At 33.0% G+C, this 16,731-nt stretch overlaps 1 protein-coding gene across 9 annotated transcripts in view; it reads left to right on the forward strand.

The window, feature by feature from the left end:
* The first annotated feature begins 4,208 nt into the window (after positions 1-4,208).
* LOC117344559 (myosin-2 heavy chain-like) overlaps positions 4,209-16,731 on the forward strand; it is a 68,494-nt gene continuing 55,971 nt past the window's right edge. For all 9 annotated transcript variants that reach the window (XM_033907342.1, XM_033907349.1, XM_033907350.1 and 6 more), the window contains exon 1: positions 4,209-4,412. In XM_033907342.1, coding sequence (XP_033763233.1) covers positions 4,383-4,412 — 30 coding nt within the window. In that variant the 5' untranslated portion in view covers positions 4,209-4,382. The remainder of the gene's footprint in view (positions 4,413-16,731) is intronic.

Below are 16,731 nucleotides of genomic sequence, written 5' to 3' on the forward strand. Positions count from 1 at the left end.
GGTTTAGGGAATTAAACATTACTTCTAATTGTTGAATTACGCATAAAACTGATTTTATTTGAACGAATTAAGGAAAGTGTGTAGCTTGATCAATTTTATTTTCCCTGGGGTCTGGTTTCAGATGCTTAAGCAGTGGTCAGTTATCACGTGCTGTTTTCCTGGCCAATAAGAAAAGCCGGCAAAATATTCAAATAATACATAGCAAATTTATACAGATAAGTGAAAAGGGCACCTATTGTTTGACTTTTATGCATTTATATATATATATTCATGCATTGATGGTAATTAAAAAATCATTCATTAACGTTTAAATATTCTACAATAGATCACAGAGAATACACAATATAATGTTTAGATATACCGCATTACATGTGTAAATAATGCTGGTATATACATCAGCTTTACGTAAGTGAGAAAACCCACATTTCCATAAAACTAATTTATTTCCTTTTGGGTAGACATACAAAACACATTAGTACATGTTCATTTCGTTTCCAGACGACATTATCGAAATAGTGCCTTGAAATTTGTTCTCGAAATATTCTGTTTGCATTAAATATGTATTGTATAATATATACTATATATAGTCTATATGAATACATTTGGGTGACATATGTATATATGTATACTGGTATCTCTCGTCTATGTGTCTGTCACCAACATTATATCCATATCGACTGTATAACAGCATCTGGTCACAGCTCAATGCTTCAATAATACGAATGAGTAAGAAACTGGCCTTGTCGATATTCACTACCCAAAGATTGGACCAGCGCAAATGTCTCGCCTATCTTCAAAAAGTAAATATTGTCGTGAAAAACATTGAACACATGAAATTATTTCTAAAACATATATATTGGACCACTTTCAAAGAAGTCCATTCTCGCCACGTCAAACCATGGCTTCTGGACCAATTACCACCATAGGCGCTTGCATATAAATGTTACCGTTACTTGTTTAAGGCACGGGTCTGTGTACTGTGAAAACTTCAATACATATTAAATGTAAACAGAATATTTTGAAAACACAGATCCCCGTCATAAAAATATTAATAATTAAAATTTTATTGGTTGGCCTGTTGCGAAACCATGATAACGGTACCTCTACTGGCATTGTTAGTGCTAGATTTCTCAAAAGCTTTTGATAATATGCCCCATTGAAAGTTGTTGTATAAATAAATAAAAAAAATGTGAAAATTATTGTGCCATACTCCAGTGGCTCAGCTGTCAGTTTTAAAATCTTTTTATTCATCCTTTTGCATATTATAAGTACATGAAATACATAGAAAAAACATCAATTATAGATACAGTTTTACAGCAACACAATAACATTTTTGAGAAGAGCATCAAGGGTGACAATGATTTGGTATACATAATAGTAACATTTTAGAAAATGCGTACATGTATATATATTGAAACAATGTTTAATGGCTAATAGAAATAAAGTATGTATTGAACAATTAAGATAAAGAAGTACCATTGTTAAATTATATATAGCTTACAATATTAAGAGGTCAATAGGTGTACATATATAGTATTGAAGAGTTATGACATATATATGAATAGTAAGTTGACCATCACTTGCATAAACTAGAGGTGTTGCATGATTGTATAGTATAGAATATATATAATGATTTTAAGAAACAGCAGAAATGCAAGCTACCTGAGTATTATTTTGAGACTTGTCTCCCTTTGATTAAAAGCTATATCTGGATCTGCATATAATATAAAAAGGCTAATGAAAGTAGCTATTGTTAATTATTGATTTTATGGCATGTACTTATATAAGGCAAGTAGTCCTTGGTCCTTTGTAAACGTTGTCATTGGTGGAGAACATTCCTGATTTAGTTCTGTAAGTAGTGCTCAGAGGACAGGATTTGGATTGACTTGGCGGACGCAGTAACACCACAGTCTATCGAACAGAAAGATATGGTTAGTGAGACACACGTAATAACCTCCAGGACGACTACAACTACCTTGGACGTTGGGACTGGGACATGATGTTCGATCTTTATCTGATTTACAAAAATGTCTGAAAAATATTCACCTCAGACTTCGGTCGCGGTGAATCTATTGTTCAGGCCACAGTGCCGTAACTACGTACCATTCATGGAAAAACGCAGCTGCGTGCACATCACTTCTCAGGGAAAAATAGAAACAAAACATAATGACAGTGAAATAGTACAAAATTCGAAAACATAAGATAATATAGAACTGTTGTTCTAGTCAGCAACGTTTAGACGCCCTTGAACAAGACAAGAATAAACGTTATCATATGCATGGCCTGTTCCGCTTGGTCAGTAAAGTAAGTTTAAAGCAAAGTTTATAGAAAAAAAAAAAAATTTGCATATAAACACTACTTCTCAAAATAACCTAAATACACTTTTTACACCAAAAATCACTCTTTCTGAAAAGTGAGAGGGAAATACATTTATTTGAGTATATGTAAGGAAACTGTAGAAGCAGAGACATATATATATGTCTCTGGTAGAAGTAATAAAGTCTCTATAATTTTTTGTGGAAATCTAAGGATTTTAACCCAAACAAAAATAAAATAAAATAAAATAAAATAAAATAAAATAAATAAATAAATAAAATAAATTTCGCGTAATTTATAGTGTAAGTTGAGATGTCCATACTACAATACAGCTATTTCAAATGAAATACACCTTTTTGTGTACACATTGAATTTTATCTAGATATACCAGGTTCGTAAATCAGGGATAGACACTCCTGGTGCCCATAATTGTAAAATATGTTACTAGAGTAATATTTTGGCTGCGCCGGTCAGAAATCGATTTAGACGTCATGATATTGACAATGGTATTACGTCATGATTTAAAAATGGCGCAACAACATGGCTGCCTCCGTTTTAATTTTCCTCTACGTTTTGACTTTTAAATCTCTTAAATTAAGTTTTCTAAGTTATGTGATGAAAACTAGCATACACTTAAATAATATATATATATTCAGTTTTCAACAAGTTTGCGTTTTATGTAAATCCTTACAAAAGAACAATGTGTTAGTTTTACATGTGTTATTGTATACACTAAAAAGGAACAAATTACATTTGTACTTATATCTAGGAAAGCTATTCACAATATCCATCGGCAATAGTTTACTGATGCAGTTAGGCGAAGGGAAGTAACTCTGAAAGATCACAATAGTTTATAATGGCATTTCTAAATATATATATGTTGTTGTTGTTGTTGTTGGTGGTGGTGGTAGTGGTGGTAGTGGTTGTGGTGTTGGTGATGATGATGATGATGATGATGCATCATGACAAGCTATAATAGTTTGGGTTTTACCTATTTAATTCAGATATCTTTATTTGAATTAGAGATAGTATTTATCTCTACTTATTGAAAATAGATATATGTATTTTAATGAAAGATATCTGTATTTGAATTGGAGATATATGTATCTAAATAACAGATATATCTTATTGTGAAGAAATAAAAAGTAAAGATGTCTCAATTAAAAATAGAAGTGTCTGTATTTAAATAGAGATATCTCTATTTAATTACAGATATTTGAATTAAATAGGTAACATTTAATCCAAACTGCTTGCCAGATGATGATGATGATGATGATGGTGGTGGTGGTGGTGGTGGTGATGATTGTGCCAAAATATCATCATTTTATTATCATTATCATTAAAAAAAATTGACAGTTATAGAAATTTGCTTGAAAGTTTCATATCAATGTATAAATTACACTTTGTTTTGAATAAAGAAACTTTCATTATTTTTGAAATATGATTATATTGTTTGTTAAGGAAAGCAAAAAAAAACCACCAAAAAAACGGATTTGTGTACGGTTACAAATTATTACTATTTCCATTTTGTTGCATATCAATTTTTATGATTCATGAATTTACTTTGTTTGAATACATTTTCTTCGTTACTGAAATGGTTTATATCATATAGTATATTACATCAGAGACATATAATAGTTATATCTGGTCTCTGCATGTTCTATAATGGGAGGTAATTCCGGGCACCTTGCAAAACCTAATTGACTAAAAAATGTAAATATTGCCAAATCAGGAATTACGAGAGTGATTTAATTGATTTTAAAAAACAAACGTGTCTTAAGATTATGCACCCATATATTGTCTGCAAAGATAAGTCAATTTAAGAAGCGTTACAAAATAGCTAAGAACTATATTCTGTCAATTATCCTTCGGACGGAAGTGCGTATGAATTCTATTGGATACTAGATTGTTTGAAAATGGCGACCTCCGGCGGCGCACCTGAGCTCGTGGATTTTATTTTGCGTTGAAAGATGCGCATACAGCGCAATATGGTGGTACCATAACTCCTGACATTATGGTGTTTCGTGTCTATTGAGTTTCTTTGGATTTTCGTGTAAAGTGGAAGAATGGCATCGTCAGAAACACCCGAAGCGATGGTAAGTTGACGTCACACAAAATACATGTCGAAGATGTTTTCACACCTACTGTCAAACAATGCTTATATGTCATGCATGATTGATTAGGCAATGAGCGACTGTGTAAATAAATCATAAACTAATATTGATTTAATAGTTCGTCGTGTTCCCAGTATATGGTAACACGTAGCTGTATTATATAAGTTCATGTCGGCTCACAATTTTGCTACCGCTTATTTGCTCTTGTATGAAATTGTTAAATTGGCTGTCTCGTTCCGCTGTCCAAACATGTATTGATATGCTCCACACACGGAACTTGGGCTAACTAGGTTGGAAATAAATCGGTAATCTCTGAGCCCTAATCGATTAAGTAGGTACAGTAAACACTAGCTGTCAGACTAATCTGAGACCTGAAAGTGTCCAGGCTGATCCAAAGCATGAACACACATGCTTTTATCAATGAAGACGAACCGGCAATGACATCCATTACACTATCAATACATCAGCTTTTAGTACAGTGAAGAGTTCGTACAAAGTGTAATTTTGTCCTTTCATGATACGTACTAATATGATTGGTTTACTTTAATCTGATTAAAAATACATTCATATTTTATCTGTTTAATTATTTTCTGACCATATCAATAGCTATCTATCTAAAACGAAATACAATTTACAATTTCATCTTGGTGTTACATTAATAGATATCTATCTAATGAAATATGATTTACAATTTCGTCACAGTGTTTTGCAGCAAATTAACATTCCTATGTATAATTATACCATAGTTTACCCAATAAGCTCACATTAACCGCTAGATCACTCCCTTCCACTTTTGATAGAAAGAGAATGGAACCACTTATAAGTGTTGAAATGTTGCTCATCTCCATGACTTATCTATACAACTTTACTGAACCCTTGTATTTCTAAAATAAAAAAAATATATTAAAGCTGACTTTGATTTTATTATGGCATACCTCACTTGATATTGTAAGTGGAGTTCAAATATAGGGTAGTTTAAATGATAACATCTTTATATACCATATAATAGATTTTTCATCCAAATATTGTATCTACAGACAGGTAATGTAGTTGTATATCAGAGACATCTTTTCATGTGTAGGCTTCTTGTGTTCTTGCTGTGTACTGGGTAATCATATATGATTTGTTCATCGACAGATTTTAAACATGCATGGGTGTCAGGCCTGTGATGATTTATTAGAGATAGATTGAGAGAAAGTTTGTATTACACTTTCAACACAAATTCTTTACAGAACACTCACCCTTTACAATGTTTGTCTTCTGAGCGTTGAGTATACTGTAATTTGTGGGCATCTAGAATAAGAATTCTCATAAAACAATAAAAAAGAAAACTATAAAGATATTTTATGTAAGTAAGCATGTCTGTACATATAAATATCAGTGATACACTTAACAAATCATACCCTTTATACTGGTTATAAAGTCTGAAGTCTAACATTAATCTGAATTAATTTTTAAATGGGCACCGAATATAATTGTTTGATTAATCACTTCCAGTTAAATTTGAATGAGTCATACAGTCAATAGTGATTCTGAACCTCCAATATTCTTATTGAAATTAAAAGAGATTATGTAGTCTGTAGGGAAACATGGAAATTATTCCAGATTGCATTCTCAGAAAAAAAACAACAACTTCTAAATCTACACTAGGATTTTGACTTGCAACCATATAATACTAAAATTGAATTAAGAAAAGACTGCTGTTTAAAAGTGAAACCATCAGCTGGCTTGGTTAAACTTTTAACTTCAGTTGGAATTTACATTTTATGACATGTTTGATAAAATGCTATTTACCTTATCTATCCTACAATATGTCCAGGAGGCCGACATGTCACAAAGTCTTACTCAAAGTCATAGGTAAGACTTATTACTGGTCAAAGAAAGTACACCTGTTGGTACTAGACCTAATAAATATGGGGGGGTTATCAAAAGGCCTCGGATACCTGGAACTCTTCACAGATAGGGGATAAAATGTGGTTCTAAGTTTTAAGTTGGGGATAAAATGTGGTTCTAAGTTAGTCATGGATAAAATATGGTCCTAAGTCAGTTGACGATTAAATGTGGTCCTAATTTTAAGTTAGTTTGGGAGGAAATGTACATGTGGTCCTGGGTTTGTTTGGGATAAAATGTTGTCCTAGCTAATAATAAGTTAGTTGGGGATACAATGTGGTCCTTAGTTAGTTGAGGACAAAATGTGGTCCTAAGTTAGTCAGAACTAAAATGTGGTCCTAAGTAAGATGGGGATAAAATTGGGTCCTAATTTAGTACTTGAAAATATGATTTGTTCATTACTCATCAAGGTCATTACATTTTGAGCTAAAAAATGGACATTGCCAAATCATTACCACCACATACATAATTCATAACTTCTGTGACAATATTTAAAAAAAAAAGGCATGAAATTGTTTTACTATTATTCCTAATTAAGTTTTGTTTCAAAATATTTAAATGATTTGTCTAATCAAATTAACCCACAATCACTGCATAGAATTCTCAATGTTTAATCTTCTTTCCATTTTTTTTTTTATATTTATGATATCAGCCAGCTAAAGGGGTTAGTGATTTCAGGAGATAATATGTATAATCAAATATCCAGCATTTCATTTATTCTTGGTTATTGATTTTTGTTTGTTGTGTAGGTACATGTATTACATTAACATCGATGAACAGTATAATTTTAAAAGCAGAAGTTTTAAAAAGGAAATGGCCAAACTGATAATTCAATACATATACAGACTGAATGGTGGTAATTGTCATTTTGTTAGCTGCTGGTAGAAATTGTCAAATTTTTATCCAATAATTCTCTGTGTGATTTTGAATTTGTTTTCAGAAATTTATTTGATCATATAACAGTGTACGCAGATGAATAGAACAGTAAACTGAGAGCGAGCTCTAGCTTTTTTTTTCAAATGTTTTCCAATGTCTACAATGTACGTGCCTTTTAATTTCACGGCTGTTATGAATTTATATCGATTGATGGTAGATGTGTTTTAGGTTTCCTTTAACACAGAGAGACACAAAAAACTCAACAGAATGTGAAGAATAGAACTTACAAGCATGAATGTTTAGATTACAGTACACGAAAACTTTCAATACAAACATATATCTCAAGGAACATTTTATCAATGGTGTAATTGTTACTGTAAAATATATTTAATAGTCTGTGCCAAATGTACACTCCATGATATGTTAAGGTTATAGATCTATGTAATGTGTGCACAGTTTGATATAATCGAGTTATCTCCCATAAATTATGAAGAAGTTTTTGTCTTTAAAAAGTAAAGAAATTCCTGTATGCAGGGATTTTTTCATTGGTTTGCAATTGGGATAGAGCCTTTCTGTGTCATTTTGGGGAAAAGATTGGTGAATTAGGAAGATTTTTTTTTGAATTAGATATCTTGGAAATAATTTTGATTTCAGGGGGACCTTTTAATGGGACTTAATTCATTGGCCGCGGAAAAGCTCAGCAGAAGAATTTTAAAGAAAAGGGGCGGGGGGTTGACTCTAATAATAGTATTACTAATAAAAATGTTTTGCATCAATTTTTGTGTTTTAATTCAAAAAGATACATTTATTCATAATGAAATGCTAAATTGATGATTATAAATCTTTTGTAACTACAGGTTACAATAGTTCAATTGTCAACCCCACCAAAGGATTTTTACTTGTCAACCCTACCAAAGGATTTTTACTTGTCAACCCTACCAAAGATTTTTAACATTCCATGTATTCTCAGACAGATTTTTCTAAAATATGGCTCCTTTCTTACTTCCATTCAAGCATTCTACAAGCAAAATAAAATTATTATATAAGTGGGTTGGGGGCTAAGTGAGCGTGGGCTTATCTCTGGCATTTAAGTTCTGTACTATTAGGCTTATCATGAGTGAATTACTAATAGTTGTTGAAATTCTCACTTAAAGGAGGTAAAAATGTTGTTGTTAGCATTAAATACACCTTTCGGGTAAATCACGATTCTTCTTTTATTATGGTAGGTGTGCAGAATTGATTCCACCCGGCGTTAAACTCTGTAGTATGATTAAGTGGCCCCTCTCATCCCTATAGCTAATCCAAGTCAATGTATAATGGTGGCAGGCCAGCAGGAATGTCAATATAGCCTGCCTGTCTCGTAGTCTTAGCCAGCTACTAGTCCAACCCAGAGTCAATCTTGAAAGTTGTTAGCCATATGAAAAATTCGTGACTTGTTAGCTTCAAAGTAGATGAACATTTTACAAAATTCCTTGAGTTAAAACGAGTGTAAATCTAATATCTCTTACCTAGGTATTAACTGTCAACTAAATTATTGGCCCTAAATAGAAAGATGCAATTAATCAAGACACAGATCTCTAGAATGCTATTTGGTTGAATTTTTATGGAGGCGTTTACGCCTGCCATATTGCAATCACCTACGAGTTGTGACGTCACAATCTCTCACTTTCATTTTCGTTATATTTCCTTTCACAGTTCATTTTGTAGTTTCTTTCGGTTCATATATGATGTAGTTGAACTATATATACATTTATGAAAACTATCAAGACTACAAATAAAGTGCTATTACATGAAAAAAGGTATATTCAGTATAAATTTCTCTTCGGCGGAAGCCCGGAATTTGAGACCTCTGGTGGTAATTTCTGTAACTAGGGGTAATGATTAGTTCCAAGTATGAGGCACGTCATTGTAGTCCGTCATTCAAAGTAGATGTGCACAGAAATGTATTAACTATGCTGATAATGTTGTGAACATTTCAGGAACTATTTTGAATAAACAATAAGAATAATGTCTTGTAAATATCTACACCTGCATCGATTTTTGCAAATCTATATTGAAAATACTGTTTGAAGGGAGATAACTGCGAGATTCTGACGTTACCTTACAGAGGACACTTGTTTAACTACTAGAAATAAAGATGGCATAACAACCAAGCGCAAACAAATTCCCGATTTTCATAATACCCTCCAGCTTTTGGCTAACAACATTTCTTTTGTTTACAACTTGGTAGTTTGTTCACGGGATTTTATGAGATTTGGTCCGATATTTAGCGATCACGTGTTCCGTCTGTTTACGTGAGCGAGTCAAAATGGATCGGATCGAGGCACGTGGACACGGGCTTCACACGAAGCATCAAAGTGTGATGTTTGTCGCTAGAAATTAATATCTATCAACATGAATTAAAGGCAAGTTGCTTACAAAGTTTAAATATGTTTGTTGACCCATTGAAATAAGTGTTAGTTTATTTAGGACGAAACTGTTTACGATAAGTTGTTCAAGCCTGGCCAGACCACAAAATCATAATATCTACTGCGATTATAGTCCGAATTTTCTGACGATCTTGCTATATACTATATGCAGACTTTAATAAGCTTTAAGGCGATATCAACACCAGAACCCTTCGGATTACTGCGATAACTGATCGAAGTCCCTGTGTTTCAAATCCATGAATCAATAGATCTACGTGTACGTGATGGAGTGATGGAATTCGATCGTTTATTTCTTAAAACTAAGAAAACTGGCACATATCTGTCGTGGTGGTCATTTTTGCTGTACCTTCCCCGACAGAGACAATATACAGAATCTGGATTTTTGTTATAAGGTTTACTGCAATAGCTACTCGCACTCGTAATATATATGAAAATGCTAAATTATTATTGAACCAGCTTGTCTTATTTATACATTATTCAGCTCACGATTCAACCTTTTCAAATGTTTTTATGTAATATATATATATACATTTGTAAGCACCAAGCTGTGAAATGTTTGTATTACATAGAATATTTAAACAATACAAAGTAATTGTAGATTAACAAAATGTATACCAATTGCATTTTAACATATTAGTTCAACTTTTTGTTGTTTTCATGTAATAAAACTTTTTGTTGTTTTCATGTAAAAGGATAAATACATGTATATCTATTGGTAATCGATATCAAATCCATATAATATAAGACTTTCTCAAATATCAATATTCCTCATAACTTTCAAAATAAATCCATATTTGCTTTTGAAATTTAATTAAAAATGTTTGATTTTCATGTCACGAACAAATCCCTTAAAATAATCATCAATCTCCTTATTGGTCTCCAGAAAGTGTGAAAATAAATGAAACTTTTTTGTCAATAATTCTATTTATTATGAATTCATTTATAACCATTTAGGTTTTTTCCAATGTTGACCTTTACAACTATATATATAATATATACAAGCAACAAATACGGAAGGCTATATAGCTGTTTCAGGATGAATTGCCAAAAATGCTTATAAGTACTGTTTCTTATCACTGATCACATATATTGGGTTTTTGACTATTATGTGTTATTGCTACTTAAGTGTGAATTTTTTCGGCTTAAGTGATAAATTCATAATGTATTTCTTTGTACTTATGTGCAACAGACATCGCGAGAGTTTAATTCTCATACATATAATATTGACTCCTACAAAAAGAAGTTGAGTGATCATGAGTGGTTGACCTACGAGAGGCATTTTATCAAATCTCATATTGACCATACTGATTGCTCATGATCATATTTCATCCGGCCTAGTAAACTCTGGAAAAAACATCTTAATTTATGAAAGTAGCTAATTCCTTTAATGTATGTGTAAAAATTAAGTATATATATATATATCGTACAAAACATCAAACTTCTAATATGGTAGATATGAAACATACATTTAGGCTGACTGCCTGATAATATAATACAATTTGTACAGAGTTTACAATCCTTTGACATTCAGCTCATAATATACACCATTATAATTTGATCTGTCGTCATGCGTTGGTCTTCTTCTTAAGACCAAGATATCGCAGAATGGTAGAATGGTGTAGTGCAAAAGGTTCTTAAGCTGTTTTATCAAAATTGTTAATTTCATGGCCCCCTATGTGTCGCATTCTCCCTGGGGAGAGGATACATTTTACTATAGTTTATATAGGAAACTCATCACACATATTTTAGCATAATTTATTTCATTTTCATTGGAAATTGGTTAGCATGTGGTTAGGGCAAACTTTTCTCAATGACATATTGTCGGAGAATGTCAAGGCCAACGACTTGTTATGGGTTCGAATGTCAAAAATAAAAATCTGAAATATTTTTTTCATTTCATATGAAAGAACATTGTCCACTGAAACAGAATGTGCATATTTTATTGTCATCAGATAAAAATATGGCAGAAAGATATGGCACTTGGAAAAGAATCATAAAGCTATTTTCTCCAGCCAAAATTAAAAAATAATCCAAAATTTCAGAATAAAGGTTTCTGCTCTTTTATCTATATACACATGAAGGCTTGATGTTTGGCGCATCGATAACGTATGGCTGGCTACAAATCTTATACTTATATTTGACCTTGACCTTCATTCAAGGTCATGGGGGTCAAATGATGAAAAAAATTCAAAGTTCTATCAAAATTATTAATTTGGGTCACATTTTAAAGAATCAGCCCTTTTAAAGGTGTGTGCAATGTATCAAGGTCAAATAATCAAAATGACGCAGATATGGCACTTTTAAAAAGAAATTCCTACCAAAATGAAAAAATGACCCAAAACTGCACATACACATGAAGGCTGGATATTTGGCAAACAGATACATGTAACATGTGTGACTGGCTACAAATATTGAGTTTATCTCTCTGACCTTGACCTTCATTCTCATTTTAAAGAACCGGCTCTTATGAAGGTATGTGCGAAGTTTCAAGGGCAAATTATTAAAAATGATGCAGACATGCCCTTTAAAGAATGTTTTCTTGCCAAAATTAAAAATTATCCATCAATTGCAATTCAATTGTTGGCTCAAAAGGGGTCAATTTGGCTTAATTGACATAAATAACTTCTTCTCTGAAACTAAGCAATCGATATAGCTCATACTTGACTGTTAGCATCCTTTTGGGTAGGGATTCAAAATTGTAAAAATGGTGGGGTTGACCCCCGGGGGGCAGGGTCAAAAGGGGTCAATTGGTTTCTCTGAAACTAAGTTATGGATATAACTCACATTGGTGTGGTAGCAATCCCTATGGGGTTGTACCCAAAGTCAATTTCATTTCATGGATTAATGCACAATTTGGTATAAAACCTACATTTGTATGGTAGCATGGTTATGGGGTGGGTATTCAAAATTGTACGAATGTTAGGGTTAACCTCCCGGGGGCTGAAGGATGGGACCAAAATAGGTCAATTTCGCTAAATTGACATTTTTAGAATAACAATAAACCAATGTACATGTATTATGTATATATTGACATAGAAATACCAGCGACAAATAAACTTGAGCATCATTGTTTCATATCTCATCAAACCAGGTGAGCGATACAGGCCCTCTGGGCCTCTTGTTTTATCTGTGAAACCATTCAGATCCCAACTCCATAATCTTGCTGGACACCAAGAGATGAACACAATCCTGATGTAAAAATAGGCCCAGGGTTCTTTCCCCACCCCAAGGGACTTATACAATCATATTGAATTGATATCAAATATGAAATTTTCTTAAATATTTTGCATGTAAAACGCTGTATATTTATAAACAGTACCTATAGCTACTAGGCTATTATCTACATCTTGGTGGTAAATTAAAAAGCAACAATTAAATCACAAATCACGGTTTATTGTTAATATTGACATTGGATCTATTAAAATAGATTGAATTGATATCTAATTTTGAAATAATTGTCCTTAAAAATGAGGTCTTTGTTGGAAAAAAAAGTGTAATAACTTTTAAAAGCCGTCAATCTAATTTTGATATTATTCTAAGATCATAATAGAAAGGAATAAACAATTTTGTTTACAAGATATTGAAAGACATTGCACACTTTCAACAAAAAAAGTAGCAGACACTCCCTGTATTTTCAATACATATCGTGTATTGTTATAACTTATCGAAATGCATATCATATTGTTTCGACATTTCTAATACCCAGGCCTATAAAATATAAGTTTGTTTTAAACACATAAATGCAAATTTTGAACTGCTTAAGTATAAAAGATGGTTTAAAGTATGAATGTTAATGACATGTACCTAAGTAGAACTTGATTTGAAAAAATTTAAAATGTTTGACTTCTTAAGTAAAGGTTTGATTGAAATAAGAAATGTTTAACTACTTTTAGAAGTAGCTTTGAAACTTTAAGATGGTTAAAACCATTATGTACATCGGAACAGTCTAAACCATTACATTCATCAGGACTGTGAAAACCATTATGTCCAGTTGGTTTGACACACTTAAGTGGAAATGTTTAGTCATGTTGATATCAGTTTAATTTGTATTCTTGCTTTATTTCAAATATCTCCTTTTACATCTGACTAACGCCTCCTACAGTACTTTCAGTACTTTGATTTTAATATGGCTTCAAAAAATAAAAAAAAGTATATTACCAGGTAAAAACTGGATAAGGAGCCATGCAATCATCTCAATGAGTCCAGGTATAAAATAGAATATGTAGTAATTTTCTATTCCCGTGCCACTTAGCTTTATCAAACACTTATTTTTCAGACAATATCAGGGAGCCCTGTTAGAAGTCTTGCCTTTTAATACTATCCAGTAACAAGTTTCGCCATCCACATGAAGCTGAATTTAAACGGTACTGAAAATTTCAGGAAACACCTAATAGATATTATACAGGGTGTTTGGCTGGCACAGTCACCTAGGTGGCCGGGGATCGATTTTGCGATCAGACATCAAAAAGGTATGGGGTCACCTGCTCGGCCAATGTGGGTTTTCCTCGGGTACCCTGGTTTCCTCCAAAGGCCCCATCGTGCACTGCAATCTGGACTAAAAAGCATGATTAATATATAAGTTGATATATAACTTGTATCACAATTGTTGTAAAATAAATAAGCATACTTTTATTTGACCTTAGGAGAAATCTAACTAAAATAAGAAAATCATTTCCAAAGTATTGAAAAATCCTATACGTGTTTGTTTAAATTGTTTTGGCCTCAATCATAGGGCAAGTTAAACTCAATATATTAAATCAGTTTTGACTCTGTTAACAAAGATACTACATTTGTATATATGCTTGACATATATTTTGACTTTTCAGATGGGTGATTAAATGATATTTCTAAAATTGCTAAATATCAACCGTCAGCTCAAAGTTGTGCAATTAAACTTGGCACATTTAGAACTTTTAAATGTTTGTCAAAGGGTAAATTATTTTGGCACTTATCTAGTTAAATTCTTCTATCTTTCCAATAATTTATCATGCAATTAGCAGGATATGAAAACTGTACATTATAAAGGAAACTTTTATGTTTGTTGAGAATATCTGGCTTTTGTTTGGAAACAAATAAGGATATAATGCTTTATTTAGGACATTTGTCACTGCTTCATGGAGAATTTAATGGGCGATAATAAAGAAATCGCTGACCAAGCTTGAGGACCTTATGTAGACGTACATTTGTGTACTCTACTCATTACATGGTGGAGTCAGACATTTACCTGACATAATGGAATGATTGGTAGCTTGTTTACTGATCTGTGAGAGATAAGCCCTTGTAGGGAGTACATGTAGTAGAGGGAATTGGTGTCAGTGTATATTTACCTTTTTAACCTAATAAGTGCCCCTAATCGTTCCAACTGTCAAGGTCTTACCCTTCTGTATTTCTGTTGATATCTGAGAATGTGGTTTCGAATTTACTTTTCCCACCATTCCGTATTTCTGTTGGTATATCTGAGGTTGTCGTTCAGAATTTAATATTTATTGTAACCATGCCACCATTCTGTATTTCTGTTGGTATCTGAGGTTGTGGTTCAGTATTTTCTATTCTAATTTAAAATTCAGTATCTGTATGTATGGGGCCGCGATTATGAGCTCATTTGGTTACAACACTGACCAAGTAACCTCAGGTGAAGATCTGATGTGCATTGGTAATGCTCCCTACCCATGTGTCGTTGTGTTTCTCTATGGGAGCTGAGGAACGGGCTGGTCGGTGCCGTTGAGGTTGTGTCCTTTGGCAATACACTTACCCTAGTTGCTCTGGATGGCATGCAACGGGCCTCCCGTATATTATTCAGTGAGGTAGTCACCAACTACTACAGGGCAATAAACCCAGCAAACAAGCATTCTTTTGGTATCTTGTAATTTATAGATTGTGGATTAGAATACTGTTCAAAGTTTATTAGCATCCTTATATAATTATGTTCCATTAAATGTCCTACTATTCTCTGACTAGGGCAGTCACCGTAATAACAGTACCCAAGGACTGGTCTCATTTGGTAATTAGTTTATATCGACGAGGTAGCACTCTAAAGTAACCAAGACAAGCGGCTTTTGCAAAATGGACAAAATCTGTTAGGGTTAGGGTGAAAGAGTGTGTCATTGCCATCGCTGCCATTCACAATTGTGGCTTTAAATTGATTGAGTATCTGCCTTATTCACCTGATCCCACTCCATCAGACTTTCATCTATTTTCAAAACTGAGAACAGCTATTTCAAGCACCCTAACCCTAACATGCAGTGGATGACTTTCTGAACAGCCAAGAAAAGGAGATCTATAAAAGTGGCATTGAGGCCCTTAAACACCTGACCGGCAAAAGTGTATAGATACTGAAGGGGATTATGTTAAAAATAATACAATATGTCCGGAAAAAATTCAAATCCATCAATATGCCAGGCTCCCAACTTAATCAATCAGCCCTCGTACATACAGTAGGAACAGCTATATAGCTCGGTCATGATGATGAAGTCAATTGATCTGAGGTGTGACCTAATGATCTCAATACACAGGGCGTTTACTTTTCTCAAGAACCTGAGGTCATAGCCAGGCCATATCCCTTAGTTCACTGTCATGTATGTTTTTGTCAAGGAGCAAAACACATACGATAATCCCAGTTGTTAGACTGGATGGAATTTGAGTAATAATAAATTAGTCACCATTTTCTACATCAAGGAGACCTCACGGTCACCTAAAAGTGATGTTGATGGGATGATAAACCTGGAAAAAAAGATAAAGAAAGAAACAAGGACTAAATTTAACAGCAGGGAAAAACAAATGGAGAGAAAACAGCAGGGAAAACAAGTCGAGCATAAATTGTAGTTTTGCATGACCGAACGTCATACCTGTGTAAAAAAAATATAAAGCTAATTATAAGATTAAGTTAACATACATGTATCCCAACATTTTTCACAATATTTATGGTTCCCTGGTTGATAATTAGGTATGATATAACTTTGAGCCTGTTATAATTGTCCACTAACTACAATGGTATTGTCATAGAGTGCTATAAATACTAAGTCTCTGCCAATGTTTCGAGTATTGAGATTAAAAGGAAGTAATGCGAACATAGTCATTGGCAAATATCTTACTCGTTAGCTTGATAG

Source organism: Pecten maximus, chromosome 16, assembly GCF_902652985.1.
Source record: "Pecten maximus chromosome 16, xPecMax1.1, whole genome shotgun sequence".
Taxonomy (NCBI): domain Eukaryota; kingdom Metazoa; phylum Mollusca; class Bivalvia; order Pectinida; family Pectinidae; genus Pecten; species Pecten maximus.